The sequence below is a fragment of the Pungitius pungitius genome, chromosome 13 (genome assembly GCF_949316345.1).
Source record: "Pungitius pungitius chromosome 13, fPunPun2.1, whole genome shotgun sequence".
Taxonomy (NCBI): Eukaryota; Metazoa; Chordata; class Actinopteri; order Perciformes; family Gasterosteidae; genus Pungitius; species Pungitius pungitius.
In genome coordinates this window covers 3135275-3160427 of record NC_084912.1, presented here as the reverse complement: position 1 = coordinate 3160427, position 25153 = coordinate 3135275, and the positions used below count along the sequence as shown (strand labels likewise).

General features: G+C 44.9%; 1 protein-coding gene across 7 annotated transcripts; it reads right to left on the bottom strand.

Moving 5' to 3' along the window:
• Window positions 1-232: 232 nt before the first annotated feature.
• rtn4a (reticulon 4a) lies at window positions 233-23212 on the bottom strand. 7 transcript variants are annotated; one of them, XM_037465830.2, is made up of 9 exons: window positions 22466-23212; window positions 17188-17241; window positions 14327-16219; window positions 4766-4973; window positions 3840-3978; window positions 2084-2153; window positions 1890-1936; window positions 1589-1647; window positions 233-1379 (listed from the first exon to the last, which is right to left on the bottom strand). In XM_037465830.2, the coding sequence occupies exons 1-9, from the start codon at window positions 22992-22994 to the stop codon at window positions 1337-1339; spliced, it is 3042 nt and encodes a 1013-aa protein (XP_037321727.2). In that variant the 5' UTR covers window positions 22995-23212; the 3' UTR covers window positions 233-1336. The 7 variants fall into 7 exon arrangements, with proteins under 7 accessions (XP_037321727.2, XP_037321729.1, XP_037321728.1 ...); XM_037465832.2 differs by lacking the exons at window positions 14327-16219; window positions 17188-17241 and adding an exon at window positions 18572-18610 and having other exon boundaries at window positions 22466-23201; XM_037465831.2 differs by lacking the exon at window positions 14327-16219 and having other exon boundaries at window positions 22466-23200.
• Between the last annotated feature and the right edge of the window lie 1941 nt (window positions 23213-25153).

The window sequence follows — 25153 nt, the reverse complement described above, 5'->3', positions numbered from 1 at the left end:
AAAAGTTAGTTAATACTTAAATGGATTAATATCTAGCTTTTAAGTAGTATATGGCTACCCAAGCTTTGTATAGATACATCACATCTGTGTCATAATCACAATTTTGAAGGCAACATTTCATCGTTGTTTGTTGTCTGACATTTCCTGGTGGAGATGGGCTTCTGGAGCTAGCTGAAGCTAACAGGAGCTAACTGGAGCTAGCCACGTTGAAGGACAGATGAGGAGGCGGGGCTTTCTTCGGCTAGAAGCTTTATTGATAATTGTTTACATCTCACAATGCATTCCACAAACACGGCTCCCAGCGGGAAGCTATTTTATCGTCACAATTGAAGTATGAAGTTTATCATTCACAATTATACTTGCATAACAAAGAAATGCTCGAAGGTTTCCCCAAAGTCACATCAAGTTGCAACTTTATTAAGATACTTGTTCCACAGATAGTATGATTTTTTTTTTCTTTAAATCCCGTTTCATTTTTTTTTTCTTCACTTTTTAAATATTTGAACTGATGTGGATGAATGTAAACGTGTTTTCCAGAGATTTCTCATTACTAGACAGCTGCAAATGACATGGAAATAACTGATGAAATTAATGTGTTGTACTCGTCTGGCAAAAGTTCTCGATGTTTCTAGCTAAGAGTTACTCAGAAGCGATGACGTTTTAAATGGTAACACCCCAAACCCCCCCGGACCCCCCTCCCTCCCTCCCTCCCAGGCGTTCACAAAGTCGTCACATCGAGGCAAAACCACGCAGCAGGTCGCAGAGAAAACAAGCTCCAAGCTTTATGGACACTACGGTGTTTCTGTTAAAACAGCTAAACCACAAAATACTCTGTAATCATTGCAAAAACTAAAAACAAAACAGAAAAAGAAAATACAAATGAGGTGCCGCTTGTTTCTCGATAAATAGACGAAGGGAAACAAAAAGAAAATCTCCCTCCAAACCTCCAAAATGACACCCGACGAGGGTCTGACTTCCCACAATGCACTGGGTGAGGAGAGGGAGGGTTAACGCAAGATTAAAAATGCAAGTCTTTAAGTTTGAGCAACTCACAGAAATACATTTAAAACTCAACCTGAAATAAAAAGGCGAGTCGGCTGATCTCAGACCTGCTTTAACTTGTCCAGGAAACACAAATAAAAAGGAATTCTGAGCTGGAAAAAAAGTGTTTTATTATTTTGACAAATAAAGTTAGACGGGCTGCATCCACGCCAGACCCCTCCTTCCTTCATATCTGACCCACCCCCAGCCTCCCACATACACCCCCCCCCAGCTTCTCCTCCAACCATCTCTCCACTCAGGGCTTCCTGAGTCCAAACTCCCACTTGTCGTTACTTCACTCGGCTTTGCGTTTCATCCCGGGGACCTTCGCCTGGACCCTGCAGGGCGGAAGAAAAAAAACATGCAAATAGTTGTAAATGTGTAAGTGTTCATTTATAAAGGCTTTATTCAAATTGGATTTAAATGTTCAATGACTCACTAAAGTCAAATAAAGCCTCGAACAACAAACAAGAACACTTTATTACGAACTGCTGTTTAACGATGACCTTTGTGTGTTTGTTCTGAAGAGTTCAGAAACACAACTTACTTTCCAACAACGTCTTTGACCTGGTTGTTGACCAGAGCCACGTAGTGGTCGATCTGAGTCTGAAAACACACAAACAAGAGTCAGGATCACATTGAAGTCCTTCATTCAGAATCATGTAAAAGTATTATGGACTACATTCACAGAAATGCACAAATGCTCGAGCAGAAAATTAATTTAGAGAAGATTAAAAGTAGCATAAAAATGTATTTTTTACTAGAATAGCTAGTTTTATTTAAAGAAAACACAGCGGCTGAGACTTTAAACTGGTTCTGATCCAGTTGAATCAGCGGCAAAGACTTACCTGGTGTTTCTCATAGACGATCGGGCAGCTGAACACTCCGATCAGAACTAAAAGAAGAAAATGGATTTAAAAACACAAACTGACAGTGAATCTCTCGTTCATCGAACACAAGCAGTGAGGGGACTCCTTGGTTCGACCACCAGGAGGAGCCACGGTGTGTAAAGCCACACGTTGACATGTGACTTGTTCCTCACCCAGGATCAGAATAGTGAGGCCGTTGAACAAGGAGCCGACGTAAGTCAGGATCCACATCAAGCCCGCAAACTGCAGAGGAAAACATCCGATCAATATTACTGATCATTAAAACAAAAAAACCCCTCATAATACAACAATGTGCTTATACATTTAATAGTGGAAACCATTCAAATCTGCAGTAATGTGTAATAAAGTACATTATTCAACTGCTGTATTTTTAGATTTCAGGCTAATCAACTATTTATTAAACATTTTTATTTTATCTGAAAATATTTCACTTTATACCACATTTATTTTGCAGCAGTACTTAATATATAAACAGATTAATTTTTTTTTTTTTTTAAGGTTATATCAATAAACTATTCTATAAACAATTCAGCAAGAGTGCTTTTATTTTTAGGCAAAATAAGTATGTCGATGCCAAAGCTTTTACTTAATAGTTCTAATGCAGGACTTGTATCACAGGGTTTCTACTCTGCTTTAACTGAAGATCTGAGTGCTGCTTCCACTGAAGCTTCTTCCCCCAACGACGGTTTAATGACCGCTATGAATCAATACCGTTTAGAGTGTAACCTCAGGGATTCATTCATTTAATAAAGTTATTCTCATGAATCAATCCAAAACATACACATGTATTCAGTCAGCCTTTAAATAAACAGACCCTCCGAAAATTGATGACTAAATCAATCCGTCTGAGATGAGTCGTCAGTTTCTCTTTATTAAAGAGACAAAAAACATTGGACGCTGAACACAAATATTTCAGCGGCTCTGTGGTTCATTTATGGACTCAGTTTGCATTTGATTAAAACGATCCGCCGTGCCACACATTTTAAATACAACAGTTTTGCTTGATCAATAGTCTTAAAAACAAATCAAAACTTGTTGGCAGAGGAGAAATCAATGATTTAATGGTCAAAGATGCGTCACCATCTTGATCCGAGTATATTGTTACTAAACCTTATGATAAAGAGACATAGTGATGTAAAGAATAAATGAATCAACCATTAAAATTGATGTTTGTTTGAATCGCCTCAATCCTTCCACTGCTTTGATATCTGAGGGTTAAAACAGGATGGAGATGCAGCAACTGAGGTTCAAACCATGAAGCCGTGTTAACAGAAATGCTTTCAGTGCTGAAATGTTACGCAGCCGCTTATTAGCTCGTGTTAACGAGCGCGGAAACGTGGGAAGAGCAGTTTGAGTTCCGAGGGGGATGCCTGTGAGGGAAGGTCGTGACATTTCAAAGACACACTGGCAACAGAAAACTAATCAGGAGCAGAGGAATAACAAAGAACATCCCATAATACATCCACACAGACTGCAATCTCCTTAGACATTTAAAACGATCCTGAGGCTCAAACTTCCTCCTGATGGGATTAAAGGAATCCAACTGGTCTTTTATACCCTTTAAGGGAAGGGTTTCTCTCCGATCTGCATTTGGACTGCAGGTCGGGGGGAGCGGCGAGGTGACGACAGGCCTTCTGACAGCTGCAGAGCTCTGAAAGCTCATCCGTTACCAACACAGAGCTACGGACTAACACGGATGAGCATTCAGAGAGGACAGAAGGTCCTAAAACATGTAAAGTAAAACCAACGGGTAGTGGAAGAGGAGCCGGGTACGAAGCTATAGAGACTGAACAAAGTCTGATGAAGGAAGGAGCTCTTTAGGTAGTATAGAAATACAACAGTTACTGCAAATCTAACTGTATGCTGCTGCATAGCTTCTTTTTTTTCGTTTCTAACTGGCCCCCTCACCTTGATAGAGTCGATCAGGTCCTCAACCAGGAACAGGCGCCTCAATTCACAGACGGTCTTGTTGAGTTTGGCCAGAGCCAAGTCGCTGTACTTGTGGACCACGTCCTCGGACAGCGCCACCTCCTGGTCCAGGTACTGCCTGAGAGGAGCAGGTTGAAGACAGACGAGACGATGAGCCTTCAATTAGTCATGTGACCCGTACCCTCCTGAGATTAAGTTGGTTGATAGATAATTTGCCTCTAATGAACTGTGAGGTGAGAAACAAATGTTGTGAGACATAAAGCTAGTTTTTAAAAACCATTACAATACCAGATAACGGGCCTGTATTGTGGGCCAGAGACTCATAACCTCAGCTGACAGAGCGAGCGCCTGCAGCCCTGACTGATGATCAGGATTAATCAGGTCATTGATTTCTGTGACGAGAGGGGCCCACTTCCATCCCCACTGACTTGCTACGCGGCGCTCTTTGTACTGGGTTTTTACATTCTATGTCTATTTTCTTTCAAATGTGTATCATTATGCGCTCGCTCCCGGTATGCGCTGCCAACAATGTTGGCCTCCAATAAACGTGCTGACGGTCTATTGGGGCAGTGTATAATATAGTAGGAACGGACATAACCTATTATCAGTAATATAAGACTAACTGAGTCAGATTGCGTTGATGTGGTTCAATAATTGATTTCTCGGTCCACGAAGCAAAAATCTAAATCAGACATTAAACCTGTTATTTCCACGGCCAAGCATCACCGTGGGGTCATTGACAAAACAAAAAGGTCAAAATAGTTTGATATTTCTCTTTTTGTGACAAAACTTACAGAAAAACCGTAAGTCTAAAGTTATACCGTTTCTATCACAGCAGACATTTAAAGAATTTAACAGTTTTCTGACCTCTGACCTCTGAAACAACACATTCCCTCTGTACTCACTTGAACGGGTGCCCCTCATCGGACTTCTGGATGGCCTGCAGGATGCCTTTGTATATTCTGAAGCAGATGGTGACGGAGAGGAGAGCCAGGCCGATGTAGGAGCAGACGCTCACGATGCTGCACACCGTCAGGGAGAGGAGCAGCAGCAGGGCGGCGCCGAACACCACGCCGGTTCTCTTCACATCACGCCAGTAGAGGAGATCAACAACTGCAGGAGGAAGAGGAGCGAAGGTTAGCGACAGTCTGTCCTCGAAAGAGGCCTGGAGGGTGGGGCCACAGCACAACCTTGATTTTGGTGTTTTAATTGGAAGCAAATTATATTTTTCTACTTTGCTGCGATTACAGGTTCAAAACGCTTCTCCTTAGGTTAATAATTTCCAAGAATAAATGTCCTTTTGATTGTTTACATGCTCAATAACTAATGGCGTGAAATCAGCAAAATGTTTTCAACCGATTCAATCTCCCTCCTCGGTCCAATACGCATATTAAGATCAGAAATCATCAATACGTGGTGGGACGTGACAGAGCGTCACTGTGCGAGTTTTTTATGGTTCCACAACAAACACAAGACTTGTAGCAAGTATCATGTTCAAGAGCCTCGGACAGAAGTCACAAACACACATCTTGTTCAGCTAGCTGTTGCGTGGTCTTTGAGGTCTGAGTCCCGTGCTGCAGTTCTACAGGAGGTCAGAGAGCTTCCCCATTTTGGTGCGTTCTGGACTTCCCCCTTTTACGCCCGACGGACACTTGAGTTCGTCCGCTCTGACAAGCGTCAAATTATTAGACTGTCCAAAACGTCCTATTGATTTCACCAGCTTAGATTCAGATAAACATTGAAACTCTCCACAAATCACGTTGTGTCAGTTTGCAAAGTTTACAATGAAGATAAAAATAGCTAACAAAGGAGAGCTGTGAACAACCAACCATTTTTATCACTGAGAAAAACAAACTGCAAATGTGATCTAACATTGTGAAGTTTGGAATTGTTGTCCTGCAGAACGACATAACTCATGTTTGGCAGCGTGAAGACCATTTAAAGTGTCCAGCAGCCTTTAGCAGAGCAAAATGGACGCCTTCTTCCTCTACAGAACAGCAGCCTCAGGGCTGTTGGCCATATTCCTCACTGCTTCACAATAAAAAGCACGCCGGCGGGCAGGGCGAGGTTCACAGACCCTGCATCAAACACGGGTGACTACAGCTACAAAAAGGTTTGATGAGACTTGTATCAATATTTAGTTCCATGGATGCTTCTCAGTCAGCAGTGAGGCTCGTCTGTCACAGAATGTCACAAAGTCTCACTGACTGAATCCAGAGATTTTGTGAGATCCTATAAAAGCGGGTCCGAGGGGCATGTGAGCCTCGGAAATATTTTAAACATTTTATGGTTAAATGCTTCAAGCTGCTGCACCTTAAACATAATTAGGAGGGTGGTACTATGAGAGCTTTGTGCTCTTGTCTCAGCAGTGGTGGAATGTATCCAAGAACATTTACTCGAGTACCGTACTGCAGTTCAGTTCGACATGGAGGCACTCGTAGCCTGCCATAAGATGATTTTCAGGTATTCATCAACTTGAATTTTATATTTTAACAAATTTAAGGGTCGGATCTTTGTGACTGATGAGCCCTGCAGGAGGCTGCAGGTAGACGGGTGGTGGTGGTGTTGGTGGAGATCGAGCCTCCCTGAGAGACAGCTGAGCTCATGACCCGGGTCCCGCACGGAGCACGCTTATATTTCACCAGGGAATTCCAGGCAGGTCAGAGGACAATTTTAGCATTGAAGGAGTCCTGGGTTTCCTGCAGGCTCTTGACGTCGCTCACTTGCCGACACACGCTGTACTTTGTGACTTTGAATGACGAGGTCAACATGATTCTGGTGGTTCCACGTCGCCTGAAGGTCGAGCATACGTACGATAAGCAAAGCAGCGTTAAAATGCAAACGGAGGCTGCAGGTGAGCCGATGGCGACAGGTGCTCAGCACCGCGGGCCCACTCACCGGACACAACGCGTTCGGCAGCGGACCAAAATATTCAAAAGCCAAGCAGAAAGCCTCAAATCGGATTTGTTGCCAAGTGGACAAAAATAACCAACTGCAGGACACTACCTACGCTGGTTTTTAAATGTTCATGAATCAGTCGAACACATCAACAACATGGATACACTATTTAACTCATTCTCACAGAAAAGAGGCTGTATAGCGTCAGTTTACCGCTTCTCAAATAGAACCACATTTGAAAAATACAAATGTAATTTGTTAGCTCACCCCTTGGTCTTTCCGCAGTGTTACCTAATAAATGAGAAACCAAGAGTGGCTCATTACAGGTTTGAAACAAACACAACGGTTAGAAAACATTTTCAATGCAGAGAAAAACCAACACGTGTGAGGGTTTTTTTTGGGGCCAGAGCAGAAATGAGATTCACCAGTCCATGGAAATCTAAGTGACAAACATTTTTTCATTTTTTTGGTTAAACACAACAGCAAGTTGAATGTCTGACTTAACGAGACATTTGAAGACGTCACCTTACAGTCTGCTGAATCTAAGCATTGTTAACTTTCTTTGCAAAGTCAAATGTAGGAAAAAAAAAAAGAAAAAAAAAAGTCAAATCAATAATGAAAATGGTTGCTCCCCTACTTTATATTTGACAATTCAGTCCCAGCATCACTTTGGGGTTGTCAAATGACATTAAAGCCAATACATTAAATCTAACCATGCAGTTCATGTTAGTTGCTTTAAACATGGATGCTGCTCCATCGTTTAATGCACCCAGCTGGCAAACATTCTGCAGCTTCTACCAGTTAAAAACGTACACTCAAAACGTGCACGTTTTTAAAATGGAGAAATGTCATCTGTGTGACAACCACACAGCTGGTGCTTTCCACTGATTCCAGAACGGATCAGAGCGGGTTCCCGTGAAGTCGACGCCTCTTAAAACGACGCAGTGACATGCGGTTGTTTGGACACCACAAATCATTAGAAACAGCGGCTTCGATTTCTGGAAGCTTCTTGCCTATTTAGCAAAACATGTGGGCGTTGACAGCTAGCTAGCTCGCACGTTAGCCAGTATGCTAGCCGAACGTTAGCTACGCAGCTGTGGTCGGTAGCTTTGACAGATCGACGCTGTCTGGATGTGACGGCAAGGACGGGGAGATGGGTGAGGAGAGGAGGTGGGGGTGAGGGGGGGGTGAGGCGAGGAGAGGTTCCGCGGTCCAAATGTGGCCCCCTGGCTACATATGGTAGCAGGCGTGCTAGCACCTCCGGAGCCTCGTCTAAAAATAGACCCCGCATCACAGCTAGCTAAAGCCCGGCCGCTGATCTCAAGTTAAACCGCCGGCGGCCCTCCGCCGCACCGCGGACTCAACGCGTTTTAATGTTCCGGCCCGCGATGTCGGCACCAGGCACCCGGGTCCTCGGCGGGGGGGGGGGGGGCACACACAAAACGTCAAACCGTCCTGGGTGACCTCCGCGAAGACGGCCCGATCCGCCTCCCACTCCGTCCGGGGGGCCCCAGGCGGCCACGGTGCCCCGCGCAAATGCTGGAACCACCGATGCAACCGCACGCAGAACGCGGCACGTAAACGAGGAGACGGGGGTCGGTAAACAAAAGATTATGACCACACTGACCCTGTTTGGCGTCCATCTTGAACCTCAGTTAAGCATGCGGCAACACGGCGACTGCGCCTGGCTGAGCGGTGAGACCGAGGGACGGAGAGGAAGAGGAGGGGGAGAGGAGGAAGAGGAGGGGGGCGGTGGACATGCGCAGACCGGCCCACGTCGCGTGGCATTGAAACTCATTACGACAGAATTAGGTTTTTAGTATTTCACTTTTTAATACCACGTTAGATAAATCGTGAGTTGGGGAAATTAAAAGGAGAAAATTCCCTGAAGACCCCCAAGATCTCACATCTCAATTTAACGGTTTTCTTCTGTATTTTAGTCAATGCACAGGAGAGAGTAGTTTGTCTACAGGCAAGGGTTAAATCCAACATAAATAGCTATTTTAATATCAAATAATTTGTGAATAAGTCACACGTTTACTTGGATTTAATAGAGCAAAGCAGCTGCCTGTTAATGAGAAATAGCTGACGAGCGGTCTGAAGTCCAAGGAAACTTAAGCAAACAGACCGGTAAAATGAAGCTTTTGATAAAATCAAACGCCTCTTTGAAATATCTCTACTAGGACAGTACAGCAAATAAAGAATGTTTGAACTGTTATTAATAATTGTTATGTTACTGTATTGCATAAAAAAAAGGTAAAATGTAAAACCATTGTGATGTTTGCCACTGGTCTAATACACACCTGGAGAAACTTTGTTTCACAGCAAAGGTGAATGTGATGGTGACACAGCAAGATGATCAAAGGTCAATTGAGTCAGACAGAGGCATGTTAAAGGCCGTCTGTTATCATGAAGAAACCGGGGTTCAAATGAGGATTACGACAGCGGATGGAGGAGGCGTGCTGCGCTGTAAAACCTGGCTGTAAAAGGACAATCAGCCTCGGAAATGCCCCGCAGAATAGATTAAGTCAGGAATTCAGACCCAACCCACTGGCAGGAAAGAACGGCATCCTGTGCATCAGTTAAAAAGCCATGTAAGGAACTGCCAGCTATCCAGTACACCAGGTGCTTGCTGGTAGAGCCACTGGCTCCAAAACAAAGTAGGATTTAAAAATAAGTCCTTATAGTCTTTTCTTCAAACATTAATAATATATGGCCAGTATGTACCTGGGCTCAGTGATGTTAAAGTATAATATATAAAACTAACAAACTGAAATAGTTGGGAGTCAATACAATCACCCTGGGGTTGTATGTGGCTCAAAGTACTCATTCAAAGCTAAACACATACTGTTGATAATGAAGATTATAGTTGTGTATTTTTGCGCCATGCGGAACAGACACCGCAATTTGAATGTCAGACTGCTGATGGCTGCAGTATCCAAAAGGAGAGGTTCAAATGATTCAAATACCTGTGAAACACAAACAGTCTCACCTGCAGGTCTACGAACACAAAGCTATCTGCATGCGATCAGTTACTCAGACACACCGTTAAGTGTCGCGTGCCCGCCATCAATGAAGCTTATTCTCATTGTTGCAGATTGACGATCACACGGATGGATGTGACAGCTACATTTATTGCCTAAGAGTGTCCGCTTTTAAAGTACAATTAAAAAGATCTTCACACAATTTGAAAGCTGGACACAATTTAGCCAAAACTGCTACTGCTGTAGTCTTTAAGGATTTTTAAGGTTTACAAGCAGCTGTAAGTCTTTGTGGAGGTTTTACTCATGGGAGGAAAAGTGCTTATTCACTGCGGTCACACAAACCCTCTGCAGAGAAACACCGCAGCTTCTTTCTGTCAAGCGGCCGACACTTTGGGGCCCCGGCCGTTACCGGCTCAACGAACTGAGGCGAGCTGACACTGTTATTTAGCACAGCGATGACCCCCGCACGCAACGCACACACACACACACACGGCACAAAGGCTTCAGTGTGGAGCGCCAGCAGCACGGAGATGACAACACGGTCTATATGCCGATCTCTTTCCATTTTATGGTGAACTACATACTGGGAAGGTGCAAGCAGACACAACTTTATTGTTAGGAGATGTAAATAGGGTTTCACTGCCATCTAGTATCAATTAGAGTGTGAGAAGTTAATTCCTGATTCACAGGACTATAGAAACGTCTTCATCAACAGGAGGCATGAGGAACAGCTGCATCTTCCGAATAATTTAATAAACAGCTCCTTTAATCTCAAGGGTAAATATGAATTGACAGCCTTAAAACATCAAACATTTAGGTTCTGCTCCCACACGCCTTGGAAACGTGCAGAAAGCTGCCAAACTACTGAAAGCTGAGGCCTGACTCTCCTCCAGCTCATTAGCAAACCCGACTAGTCAACCATTGAAGTGCAAACTAACGTGACTGTGCTCACAAATGCCTCCTCCTCCTCCTCCTCTTCCTCCCTACTGTCCACCTTTGGTCACAGTGGTGGACTGTCCAAAGGTCCCCTCTGTGGCTGCTGCAATCATGTGGTTATCTGTGACGACTTTAGAGAACCACCGATCGGACACAAATCATGAACAAAGAGCTACTGATGAATGAAGCAGGACATTAGTAAAGCTCGTTGGATGAATTGTCCAATATTCATTAAATTATTCAAACCAGTGATGCCCCACAAAACCAAACCAAAATAACCTCTAGTCCAGAATTCCTCCTGACATTTTAAAATGTTCTTTTCTCTCGTGGTTTCCAAAGCTGAGCCTGCAATGTTGTAATCGATGACCCCCCCCCCCCCCTGTGGGACAGGCAGGGTGGAGGAGCTCCAGCTAAATGTGCTGCAACGTCCAACTACAAATCGATTGCTAAAATCAAGAGTCAGTTTGTCTCCATTTTTGGAACCAACGTCAACTATATAATTCCTTCAGTCAGCTAAAAGAAGAGCCGAGGCAATCAAATAAAAACAAGACATTAGGCGCCCCCCCCCGCCCCGCAGCCGTGAACACCCTCGTGGTGGAGGTGTCATCGTCCGGCTCCAAACAAGCACAGTAACTGTCCATCAACACAATGACAGAAAGGTGGAGGCATAGATACCCTGCTCTTTCCATTGCGTTGCTGCAGGCTCGCACTCCTTTTTGTCCACACAGTTGTTCTCCATGCCGTCCGATCAGCAGACACACATTCCAGTCAGAGTTGCACAGCGAGAGGCACTAGATGTGTGTGAGGAAATGTGCGTGTCTGGCTGCAGGAGGAGGAGGAGGAGGGAACCTTCCTTTGGGGAAATAACTGCAGCGAGCGAATGAACTCTCTCCCATCAGCTGACTGTCTGCTGCCAGCGCTCTGACGCAGCAACTATAAACGTCTCTGCCTCACCCTCGTCCTTCACCCCCCCCCCCCTCCCCGATCAGCCTCTTTGGCAGCACGCTCTCCCTTCCTTCTTTACTCACCCCGGCACAATCAGATCTTACCTTTCCCCTTCTTCCCCCCCCCCCCCCCTTCCTATATTCAAACCCTTCTCTTCATGCCATATCCCACTACTGCCTTATCCTCCTCCGCCTTCTAATCTCAATGCGGTAAGACACAGCAGATAAATGATAGGCGTCCATCTACGTGAGATATCATTAAAAGGCTTTAAAGTAGATGACCGACTGAAGGATTAAAGATGTTATCAGCAATTATTTAGCCATTATTTTCATTTTATGTTCCTAAAATGTCAGGTTTTGATTAACCATCAGTCCCAAACGAAGGTATATAGTGTTTGCAATCAAACAAACAGTACGCTTGTCAACTAATCTGCTGCTTGCTTAAAAAAGAAACAAACTTGATCAAAGTTAAAAGAAATGAAGCTACACACAAAAAAAGAAATCCTTGGAGTAGGATTGAGGCAAAGTAAAGAGAAAGATAAGTAAATAATGACATAGGGTCTGAGGACAGGGAGTGAATCTGATCATCAGCGGGGGGGGGGGGGGGGGGGCAGCGAGTTCACCTGAATCATGCGAGCTGTAGTCGCTGACTTCTTCCAGTAGAGGGAGCTGGTCTCCTTTCATAAAGCCCTCTACCCTCCTTACATTCAAGAGGTCGTACTCATTAAAACTCAGACATATAGGTGTGTAAGCCGTGAAGATTCACTGATTTTCTGGCTTTACAGTTGAAGGAGAAAAGTCCCTTGTTGAATTCAAAAGATAAATTACAAAAAAAGGAAGGAAATTGAGGGACTTTTCACTCTTATCAACAGCAGCCTACAGTGAGAGTTGAGGTTTGGTGGTGAAAGAAAAAAAAAAAGTGAAGAACTTTGTTCTGCAAGTTAAAGTTCAGACCTCAGTTACAAAGATTATTCATCAATCTCGTTAAGTTTTTTCCCCTCAGAAATGTGATGGGAGTTTTCGAAGTAGAAGCTGTGGGACTAGTGGGTGAAATATTCAAAACCATAAACTGCATGCTGATAAAATAAAGTGTTGATTTGCCAAACATTGCCCCGCCCTAAATCCGTGGAACCGCTTCACCTCAAATGTCGGATTTACAATCAAATGAGACATTACCATGTAAATGTTTTACTAACATTTGCTTGGGAGGTTTAACCCAGCCTCAAGGTTTGAATTCTCACTTTGATTTGCATGTTCCTTTTTAAAAAAAAAGTTTACGTCCAGGTATTTGGGACATGAGTGAAGTTTGAACAGACGCTAAAATAAATAAAATACATGAATAATTGAAAAATATTAAATGAGATACTATAAAATACCCAATAACAAAGCACATTGTAAGTCGCAGACCTAATAACTTTTTGTAAAGTATAATGAAACAAAACGTTAGAGAAAAGTCAATTGATGCAGCGAGCTGCTGCATAAAAGGGACATTTCTGTTCTGAAGAACATTTGCCGAGTGGTTTCTGGGTCGGAGAACCCTTAGTGGGCCTTCCAGTGTCGCAATGCAGGGAGGAGGAAGAGGAGGAGGCTTTAATTAACAGGAGATCCCTCCAAAACATACGGATAAAGCTCTGCCAGCGTCCTACTGCTCCAGTTAATGCAACACTGTGGCTGGCATAAATACAAGTGTGTGTGTGTGTGTATTAAAAGGATCAATGACAGTTTAAATAAAACTGAGTCACCCATTAAAATGAAGACAAAGCAGTGTTCTCTTCAGAGAGACAGCGGAGCCCCGGGGGGAGATTCATCACTCACTAAAAGCCCCGAGGAAGGCCGCTCTGCAGTTTTTGTGCGGATGAACGGAATCCAACAGATTTTTCTATTGTGTCTACTTGGCCTTTCAAAAACGCTCATTTAAATAAAGTGAAAATGTGAAAAAATTCAACACACTTAAATCATTACAGCCTACGGTAATAGTTGATCATTGACATTTAGCCTGTGCTCAATAAAACCGGATTCAATTGACGGGGTGCGGACAGATTGTAAAGGGCGTGGTCTGTAGCGTAGGTGTGTAGTTGTGAGTGTGTGTCTTCAAAGGTGGGGTTGGGTTTCACATTGGCTTCTCTGGTTAATTCCAGAGCAGAAAGACGCTAAAACCAGACCCAATTTGAACGATTGAGAAAAAAAAAAAAAAAAGAAAAAAGAAGAAAGTAAGTGGTTAAATGTCTGACTCCCACAATTTCTAATTGATCATTGAATTTGCTCATAATGCATTAAACATGTTGTACTTTTTTTTCCCCAAATATAAATGAAAAGGTGGCACATTTTACTTTCCACATCTTAAAATATAAAAATAATGATGAAGTTATGTTAAATCTAATGAAATGCACAAAATGCAGGAAAACAAAACAATGGAAAACATAACCACACACATTAGATCAGACTTTCCAAACAATGCGAGGGTTAATAATCAAAAGGAGATGCAGGAATGATGCAAGAAAGCAAAAGGAGACACTGACGAGAGAGAGTGGAGAAACTTGAGGTAAACACTGGCAGCTGGTTGTGGGTCTGGGAGAAAATAACAGAACAAAAGAGGGAAGATGAAAATGATGCCAGTGAAAACTGGGTTGATGTGGGTGGGGGGTGGTGGTGGTGGTGGGGGGGATGGTTTCCATGCCGGGAATGTTTTTTTTTTTTTTTTTACCTGCTCTTATGTTCACGTTTGGCATCTTAAACACTTTGCCGCCCTCCGCGCTCTTCACGGCGACCGCCTCGTCTGGCTTGCGGGCCGCGGAGTGGATGGGGGGGGCTTGGGCGGGGGGCTGCTGAACGTCGGGCTTCTCCAGCTCGGCCTTGCTCTTCTGGGGGGACGTTTGGGTGAGGAGGCGGTAGGAGCTCTGACTTGGGGCCTCCGCTTCGGCCTCGGGGGGTGCAGCTACTTCCGCAGCGAACGGCGCCGAAAACGGGGGCACATCGTTGTGCCCGAAGCTCAGGTCGTCATCCATGGGGATCTCCGGGGGCTTGGAGGAGGCAAATTTGGACGTATCCAGAGCCTCGAGAAACTCGTCGATGACGCCCCGGGGTGGGCGCTCGATGAACTCAAACTCCTCCGAGGAGATTTCGTGCTCAGAGACCTCCTCGGCCATCTCCGGCTCCTCCAGCTCCATCTTTGGGTCCATCTTCTCGGTTTCCACCTGGAAGCTGGCAGGGTTCTTGGCCATGGCCTCCAGGACCGGAGACAGCGAGTCCGCCGTTGGCGACTCGGAATCCGAATCCTCAGCGGGGGTCTTTTTGCCCTGGAAGTCGAGAGGCTCGAACTGTTCCTTCACTTTCTGGGCGTCGTGGCTGGAAAACCAATCCTTCTGCTCGATCTTGACGGGCAGCTCGTCCTTGATCTCAGAGGGGGAGGTTTCCGCCGCCTCTTTGACAAGATCGAACGCGCCGAAGCCCGGGTCGTCTTCCGCTTTTACTTTCTCGGGCCCTTTCACTTCCAACTCCTCGGTCATCTCTTTCAGCAGGGACACCTTGGCGTCGAAGGCGAACGGGTTGTTAGCGGACAGATTGATGGGAGGGTTGGGCGACTCCATCATCCTCCGTTCAAGGATGGGACTCTGCTCGGGACTTCCCTCCGAGGAGCCGGAGTCCAATTTGTCAGGGTTGAGCGGAGAAGACTTCAGGATGTCCGGAAGCGACGTGGGCACAGCGGCGGAATCTTCTTCCTCCTCCTCCTCTTCGTCGTCATCGTCCTCGTCGTCGTCTTTCAGGCCAGACGAGTAACGGTTCACTGACTGCATGAGCGAGTCAGCAGCCATGTTGCCCGTCTGAAAGGTCTTCTTCTCGTCTAAGAAAGATGGCGGTGCATCTTGGGATTCTCCCGTCTGGCCATACAGAACCAGATCCGGGGTGGGACTCTCTGATATTTTTGAGGCTCGGTTGTCAGACTTGAAGTCTCCGAAATGAGAGTAGCCGCTGTCCGCCAGGGGGGAGTAGCCCTCGAACGGGTTATTATTCTTCTTCACCTCATACATCAGGTCATCGTCTTCATCGGAGTGGTTGTCGTGCAGGTCTTGGTCATACCTGGAAGAGCTAAAGGGAGCCGTGTCCTTGGAGAAGGCATCCATGGGAGGGACCTTGGTGTTGTCTTGAGATGCTAGGTATGGTGAATCCCAGTGCTCTGTTGGGTTAGAGGAGGCAAGTTGAGACTCGGGGACCTTCACCTGAGGGCTCAGTGGGGAGGGGCCAGTGGGGGACCTGTCTGAGCTTATCAGCTTCTCCTCGGGTGAAACGGAAACTCCGCTGTCCTCGCATGGATTATGAGGCCCTGGGTCTTTCCCTAAACTCAGGTAAGGACCAGCTAAGGGATCTTCCTTAATCTGACTACGGCCTGGTCCAGAGCCGCCCTCTTCACCCACCCAAGCCATGTCCTTGGAATGAGTAGTGGGTGGTGCAGTGGAGAAGGAGCCCAAGGATGCGGCAAATCCCGAAGTAGGTGGCTGATTGGGACTCTCGGTTAGAGAGAGCTCCTCCAGAGAGTCGGGGGAGTGAAGTGGGGAGAGAGGAGAGATGGGAGCAGGGGACTCACCCTTCTGCCCAAGTGCTTGAGTAGAAAGGAAGGAGGGAGAATGCAATACAGCACATATCAAATACATACTCCATTCCTTACCAGTGCCCACCACACCTGGGTAGAACTGTTATTACAAACATTTTGAGGAACGTGAGACCAGACAAGTGCTGCTAAAAGGTCTGCTGTGGCGGGTAGACTGTACACACACACACACACACACACACACACACACACACACACACACACACACACACACACACACTTTGCGGACCAGTTCTTAAAACTCTATCAAAAAGTATTGAACATAATAGTAAAACAAGAAAAAACAATACTGAGGCTAAAAAGGGCAAACCTAAAAAATAAGACGATACAAATAAATAACTGTTCTTTGAGTGTTAAGTCAAATCAAGCGTAAGGTAATATCACCACTCTTTCTATACAAGTTAATCACGTTTTCTTTGGAAACCAGCAGGGCGATAGAGAAGGTAGTCAGAGAAGACTCCCACAGCCAGGAGTTAGCAGCATTTGTCTGGTGTTCTGCATTCTGGTTTGATGCTTGGTGGTAAAAACAGGTTTGTCCCCAGGTCTGGCACAAATAAACCATGCCAAATTCACCTTACAAATACAAAATATTTAGTGATGGCTGATAATGATTCCTCGCAAACAACATATTGTTAAATATACGTCGTTTCTATCAATCAACGAGGAGAATCATTATTTGTACTATACTACTTGTGTTGAGTTCATGTCAATCTACCCTACAACATCAATTATGTGCGAGTTGTAATGCAACACAAGCAAAGTCCAACATTCAATTGAGTGTTTTTAAGGTATTAACCCACAAGCATCCAATGCAAATATTACAATAAGTGACTTCTTACATGCAAAGGAGGAAATCTGTATTACTTTATTGAATAAGGGAGGGAAGGGGAACTAAAGAAGTGGTGAAAGAAAATAATAAAGCAGGAGGATGTGGGGAAACAAGCGAGCAGAGAACTTGCCTGTAGGGAATTGCATCAGAGGATGAGGCTGAGCTTTAGAAGGAGAAGGTTCATCTGTGGAGGAAACAGGAGAAAGCAGCAGAAAGTTTAGTCAGCCCAGAAGAGAAAAGACCAGAGGGAGGGACAGACAGCATCTTCATTATAGAAGAATGAGTTTGATATCCACAGTGTCATGTGGAAACCAGGTCCCTAGACCAACATGTCAGTAAGTCTCAGCTGGGACGTGTTAATTACAGCTTCTGGGTGTAGTTAGAGAAAACCAGGACAGGGACATGCGGGTCCCTGCACAACATTCTTTAACACCACGAAATGTTGAAATACGGCACGTACGCAACCAGTTTCCTCAGGTATGTAAATGTTTGTTCAAAGGTTTCAGGTGGTGGTGACGGCGAGTAGAGCGTCGGCATCATAGCAAGACACAACAGAAGGGGCAGCTTGCTATGGAAAAAGACGAAGAAGGCTGAAAGCATAGAAGAACGGTCACGAGAAGACACCAGAATTGAAAGTATTCCCCTGGTGTCAGGCTGATGAGATTGTGGTAACCGGTTTGTTATCCTCAGATTGCACCAAAGAACCACGAGGCAATTCAGCTGCGTGAAAGAAAAAAAACGGATAAAGATAATTGAGATCAACCAAACGTGACAAAACCGGTTATGGAACCAAGACGGAACATTTTGACACGTCAACACTTGCCAAAGCGAGGAAAAACTTTAATCAAGTTACCAAATAAAAAACGGTGAAAAACTAATTAGGCGGAGAATGTTTCCAGTCGTTTCCCCAATTTAACAAAACTGCATGTAGGACAAACAAAATAGAAATCGATGCGCTTTATGCTGAACTTGACCGAGAATCATCACCTTTTTAAGTTTTCTTGAGTGTCAAAGTCAGCTCTTTGCCAGTTAACCCTCAGATCCAAAAGTAAAAACAAGCTTCTTCTGTACTTTGTACTTACATTATAAATCCCAACAATCCACGGCCTCCGCTCCATCAAACACAAAAGAAGTGTTTAACTTCCAGGGAGGCTTCACCCAGAAGTCTTTAGAAGTGGGCAGACAGGAAAAAGTAAATGAAGAGAACTGGGGAAGTGCTCTGAAGCAACGCGCTCAATAGAGAGCTCCGTTTGCATTCAAACACAGGAGGGTGGGAGATTCCACTATGATCAAAGTGTCCTCGTGTGATCGCTAAAATCAAACTTTGACAATCAGTCAAAAATCTGCATAAATGATGAGCACCTGTGCATCTTCAGTTGATCATCAAATCAAATCACGTGTTGCATTCACGAAAATCAGAAGCTTCAGAGAATTTGCCTGTAATTCACTTCACGGTGATCTAATAATCATTTGGCCGAATTGATTCTTCACATCAGGCCTTTTGGTTTAGTTACCTCTGCTCCCAAGGTATACGTTCCAGCCATGGAGAAGATCTGTAGGACGGAACCAGACAGGTTTAACATCAAACGGGTCGTGAGCTAAGCAAACATCAGATACTACGCCCACCGAACGGATCAGAAAATCCCTGCTTGTCTGGTTCAACATCTTCATCTGAGATACCTCAGTCTGGAGGTACAAACACCAGAGAAGAGGAGTCATCGCGCTTTAAATAAAACATAAACAATTGGTTATTTACCCGCAACCTATTGGAGCTCTAGACCTTTTTTTATCTGTGTGCTTCCTCTTGACTGATTAAAAATAAAACATTTTGGGGAAGCATTTTTCTCCACTACAGCAAGTCACAAAGTGTATTTTGGAGAGACAACACATGAAAGGTTTTAGCGCACACATTGTGGTCGCGCATGGTGTGGATCTCGTTCAAATGTTAGATTAGAGTCAACGTGGCATGCCATCCTAAACATAGCGGGGAACAATGCACACGTCACAACAACTACTGGCTCCTTTCTACCGCGGTTTTATCATCAGGAATGTCCTCTCAGGAAAAATCAAAAAGAAATTGACAGGAACAAGTTCAAGCAAACTGTAGTTGAAGACCACCAGCATCGGTTCATCTAGGTTTTTGTTTCACATCTGATCTTGTATACATTTGCCCGATTATGTTTTTGAGGCTGGGGATATGACCTCATTATAAAGGGTGATAAACCTCTGTTCAATCTCTGTCGCTGCAACTCAATAAATGGCCGAGAAATCAGTCAATTCAGAGCCAGGCTGACCCCTAACCCTTCATTGAGGTGAAGATCTTGTAAAACTGCTTTGAGTGTAGCGTCACCTTTGTTACAAAGGGTTAATAGAAAACTATGTTTATATCATTTTTATACAGGAACCAGAGAATATATAGCATTTAATCAGCAGTCAAATCTGCTTTGATGTGATGAACCAGCACAACGTGGGTACATATCATCGGCTGTGGACCCTCCCTTATCCTCTGGATAAGAGGGAAGATTTAAAAAACAGATAAAGATGTGGTTCTCATTCCAATTTGGAGTTTGACTCACTTGTAGACTTTGAGCCAGCTGCTGCGTTGGCAGGGTATAAACAACAGATCAGAGCAAAACAGCAACAACACTGGACACCCACAATGAGCTTTAAGCCTTCCGTGACTGGTGTTGCCAACGTCCCTGACGCCGCCCCCTCCGCCCCCCCCTTAATTTAATCCACCTTACCACTTCACAAGCTCTCCCCAAATACAAACAGACAGATGTAGGTGACCCAAAAATAAGATGTAGGCCGACGGGGATAGTTGGTTAAGCATCCAGTCAATCACGCTGTCGGACGTGGCCGAGGGTGGGGACAAAAACCTTTTTTTAGGGTGATGACATAAATCTGGGTGGTGTTAAGTCACAGCAGGACTCATCGAATAAGAGCCGTGTCCAGATAAGAGAGGATGGATTAAAGGCAACAGGGTAGATATCTGGCTGCCGAGTCACATTCGGTTTCCACCAAAGAAAGTTATATGGTAGCCATTAGATTTAGTTTGAGGTATATTTCATTAAGTTTAATAACCATTGGACAACGTGCGACAAACATGTGGTATAAGAAAATCACTCCTCCGGGGTTATAAGCAATCGGACAATAACTTATTCCATTCAAAAGTACTCAAATGTTAAAGAAGTGAAAAAACTTTGCAAAAGAACATAAAACTAGCAACATTTTGAGTGTCGGAATAACTTTAAAGACTCAGTAATTCTGGTTTGCTACCAAAAAGTAATCAGGGTTCAGTGAGAGGGCTTCATCTCATCATCTCGTCAAAAGAAGATATAATGTTGTCAAAAATGTCAGGTAGCATTTCCAAAAGACGGCCCAAAATGTGCATCCTTTGACGAGAGACAGAAAAGCCACAAATCTTCACAGGCGAGAAGCTGCATTAAAAAAAAAACGTATTTATGAATAATTAATTTGTCTAATTATTAGTCCAAAATGAATACTAGGAAACACCTGTTTCTATCTCCAAGCTTTGTTTCGGCCTCGGAATTGTATTCTGTTGATGGACAATTATATTTAAAATGTTTTAAATAAGTGAGTTCATGAAAAGAGGACAAAACAATTAAAAGCTGTGCGACCTAGAGGAGAAAAAAAAGAGGAGGCTAATTTCAAAGAGAACCAATAACTCAGTTATTATCCATATGTGTGAGGCAAATATTAACGGTTAATGTCTTTTGTTCAGACTGCTGTAACTGGAGCTCATGCTTTATTCACCTAAACGGGCCTTGTGGAGCAGCCCCACCCTGCCGCTCTCCTGGCAGTGCCTGCAGGAGGCCAGACAGGCCCGTTAACCTGCTACCTGCCACATCACAATAAACAACAACAACCAAAGCATCAGCTCTCTATGAGCACGCCTCCTGAAATTAAGTCCAAATATCAGGGAAAATTCCACTTCAGCCCTGAGACAACAGCACGGAGGGGACGCAAGAGGCCTCACCGGCTAAATGGGTCTCCCGGATTTAGGGTGTTGGTTTGGGTGGAGAAGGGGGCCTGAGGGGGGGGGGGGGTGGCTGACAATAGACAGGCAACAGTGAGAAAAAAAAAAACATAACACCATTTGAAGGCTTTGAGGTTAGTCTGGAAATAATATGGAGATGCAAGGAGGCCAGCAGGGAGTGGACGCAGAGCGGATTCCTTTGTTGTGACTAATCTGGGTTACAGCTTTAGCGCGCCGTGCCGTGCTGTGCTAACCGGCCCCGTGCGCCCATTATCGGACGGGTTCTCGCCCTACGTGCCGCATTCCCCTCTACTAGAAGTGACACAAGAGTCACTCGTACGTGCCACCGAGGCTATTTTCATTAAAAGCTCCCATTTTCGACCGTATAAACCGATCATGTTCAAGCCGACACCGGAGAAGAGGAACCGGACACCATCGCTCGTGTTCGCTGTTTCCCCCCCCAGCTCTGTTATATGTATATATAGATCTCAGGGAAGCAAAACCCCCAGAGTATGCGACACCCTTTCCGCACAGTTACTTTTATTTCTATTGTGAACGTAAATCGACAAAAAAAACTGGTTATGTGTCCGTGTCCGATAATGGAAACGTTAGCGATAGCTGGCACGCAACGGGGAGAGGCGCTGAACAGATGGGCGCTGTTCGGTCTGACGTAATAACACAGGTATAACCGTGGTACAACTTGATCACATCCCTGTGAAACGTTCAGTAACAACGCGATGTGCAATGGTTTTTTAAAGGGGGAAAGCTGCCGCCAAATTGTTAAAAGGCTAAAATGGTGAAATAGTGCCACCTCATTCATTTCAACGGCACACATTATGCTTCCAAGCCGTGAGTCGAAACAGGTGGGCCGCATCTCTGCAACAGGGCCGAGCGGTCAGCTCAACCATCGCCAATCTATGCAAAAAAGACCGAACATGGCCCCATTTATTGAGATAGATCCTCACACGTCTGGTTAAAGGTGCGTTTTCGCTTTAAAAAAAGGGGGCTCCAACTGTCAGACAGCAGGTTAGCTCAGTGATGAATCCCCCCCCCCCTTAGGAGTAGCACCACTAGCCCGCTAACCAGCTAACCTCACTTTAAACCCACCACGGACGTTAAAGTATATGTACAGACGTCTCAATATAGTCAAACCTCAACTGGGAATAAAATTGGTTAAAGTGACACGTGTGGCGCCACACCCGAACCGTGTATCTCCATTTCGGCGTCTGGGCGAGCTAACAATGCTAACGTTAGCCTAAAAACTGAAAACATGGTAACCATGACAAAAAAAAAAACGTTAATAATATTTCACTCGCGCTGTACTATTGAAACAAAATGCACACAACAAATATATTTAAAATTACGCGGAATTGCGGTTAACACCGTTCTTTTCAGCGTAGACACTCACAAGATGCTGGAGCCGGAGGTTCCTCTGTCACCGCAGGTCGCTCTGCTGCTTCTGCGGAGGCTGGCGCTGCTTTCCAGGGATCAGCCGCTGGGAGGGCGTCGATCTGCGGGGCAGCCTCTGGCCCGGGGGCAGCCTGTGGCTCCGGCTCGATCTGGGAGGACTCGGGTTCGACTTTCGGGGCGACGACGTCGGGCTTCTCGGCGATTAGAGGAGGGATGTCGTCGAGAACGGAGGCGAAGCTGGTGGAGTCCGGAATGGCAGTCCCCGGGTCACGTTCCGTCACCCCTGGCACCGGCACCGGTTCCGGCTCCGCTAACGTTGATGACGGGTAGAGATCTTCTGTGGACTCGTGTGGCGCTCTGCCTTCAGCCAAGTGGCGGTCCAGGGCGTCCTGAGCACCGCCGACCAAGTCCACGATATCATCCATGCTGAAGAGGTCCTGTTTGGGCTTGTCCGGCTCGGCCTCGTAGTGGTGCACCTCCCCGCCGAACAGAGGAGTGGTGGAAGAGACGTGGTCGTTGTCTGCCATTTTTTTTTCTTTTCTTCCCCAAACTATCTTTGTGAGAGTGAGAGAGAAAAAAAAAGTTTCCGATCGGTCAGTTGTTGAACTCGGCCTCCTCGTGTCTCTAACTTCCACCGGGGGGGGAAACGCCGTGAAACCTCACCGGTAACTCTCTCCGGTACGTCTGCTCGTGACACCGGATGGAGTTGGACAAGTGCGCCACACGACACTTCAGTCGGACCCGGGTCTCACATGAACGCTGAAGTTGAGAGGGAGTGGAGGGGAACCACGCTGACCAATTACCTGAGGGTTTACCCTCGAGTGACGCGACCTGTGACCAATCGGAGCGTGTGTGAGTTAGAGGCGGACCACGCCCAGCGGAGTGGAGGTGTTACGGGAAACCTCCTCTCGACATTTAAGGAGCAGTAAGTTCATCTGTTCTCTGACATAACTGCGCTTATTGCATAACTTATTTCAACTAACTTACTCCCCCCCCCGTGGTTCATATTGTGGTTCATATAAAACCTTTTATACTGTACTTTGGAGGAAGAAGTCTAGTAAATGTACGACTCATGCTTTTCGGACATTTATATTACTTTTAAATGCATTTTAGTGATTAAAATGAGCAATACCATAGAACAACAAAAGCATCGCAATCAACAAGTAATCAGATAAAAACGTGACACCTAATGTCAAATCAACGAGGTACAATATTGTCCTCCTCTATGTTAAAATTGAAAGGCAGTAACTAAGTACCTAAAAATAGTTCTCTCTTTTTTAACCCTCCTCCTGCCTCTGTGCAGCCACCACGTGTCACACAAAGACGAGCAGTAGCTGAACAGAACTATTCAGAAGTTTTACTTTAGCAGTGGCGTAATCTCAAAGTGTTCCAGTAAAAGTAAAAATCTTACCTCAAAATTATTACTAACAATATGAACACTTAAAGTATCCAGGTAGCAATGACCATGACGTCTGTACCAAATAGGGTTCCCATTCATTCATTAGGTGTCGTAGAATGTCGCCCACTAAAGACAGTTAATTGAGAATTATTTTTTTTCTGCGGGGGAAGCATGAAGCTGTAGAGAAGCAGCGGGTCACCTCAACTAAGATATATGGATCTTCTGGTATAGTGTTTCACCACATACTGATGACAGGCCGGGTCCTATATATAACATGTGAGTAAAGTATTTACAACTCCTTCAGACTTTATTCAACATGTTTCTTCAGGCACAGACTCGAACCAATACTGAATGTACTACCAACACCTGCGTATTAAAGCCTTACTTACATTTGCTCATTGCCAGAGATCTCCATCATTGTCTAGAAACTACCATGAATGAGCTTCACTGTTGCTCGGGGGGGGGGGGGGGGGGGGGGCATGTCTCTTTATTACACACACACACTGTAGTTTATTTGGACTAAATCTCTCACGCCAATGGGACGTATTGTGACACGTTGTTGGTTGGGAAGAAGACAAGTCGGTTTTACATCTCAATGGATCTTCTGGTTTATGTTTTGGGGAAATTTGGCACTTTCAGTGACCTTCCATGGCCGTCATCAGCGGATAGAAGGTCAATCTGATGGTGAGGACGAGCATATTTAGCCTTCTTTGTAAATAGTTACAAATCTCTGTAGAGATCTCTGTAGATTTCCTTTGTAGGAACAGATGATTTCGGGTCGAATCACAGGAACAAACTTATGTTTATGGAAACAAAGAAGTTCAAAGTGAAATAGTGAGTAATAAAGGGCAAACCGTTTGGGGAGTCACGGGTCGACCCGACTCAACCATGAAGAAACTCAAGGGGTGGCAAGAAGGGAATTATTCTTTCTCAGAAAGAGAAACACGTGACAGAATCCAAAACTAGATCAGAGAGACTGAAGGATAAGACGTTTTTTATGGCCCAGGGTTTGAGGTTTCATGTCCTCCATGAGTAAGTCTGAGTATTAAACATTATTTAAGTGGAACTTACAAACAAAAGGGCCAATGATGAATGATCATGTTGCTCTGGAAAGCAGCTGTCTGCTAACAAGTTCACTTTAGTTGAGCATCAATCGGTATTTTGAAACATTTGATGAATCCTGAAAATAAAATCCAAAGTCGGGCCCTCTTTGTCTCCTCCGGCCTTGAAGGGGCTCGTTGCCTCCGGGTCGCAGCAGACTGTTCTCCAGTCAGCAGACCGGAGGAC

Coding starts and splice junctions, on each gene's coding strand:
- rtn4a (XM_037465830.2), bottom strand. CDS start 22,994: ATGGCAGACAACGACCACGTCTCTTCCACCACTCCTCTGTTCGGCGGG. Junction 4,974..14,326: donor AAACGTGAACATAAGAGCAG/GTAAAAAAAAAA, acceptor TTCCTCCTGCAG/TTGTTGATCTCCTCTACTGG. Junction 1,648..1,889: donor TCGTCTATGAGAAACACCAG/GTAAGTCTTTGC, acceptor GTGTGTTTTCAG/ACTCAGATCGACCACTACGT.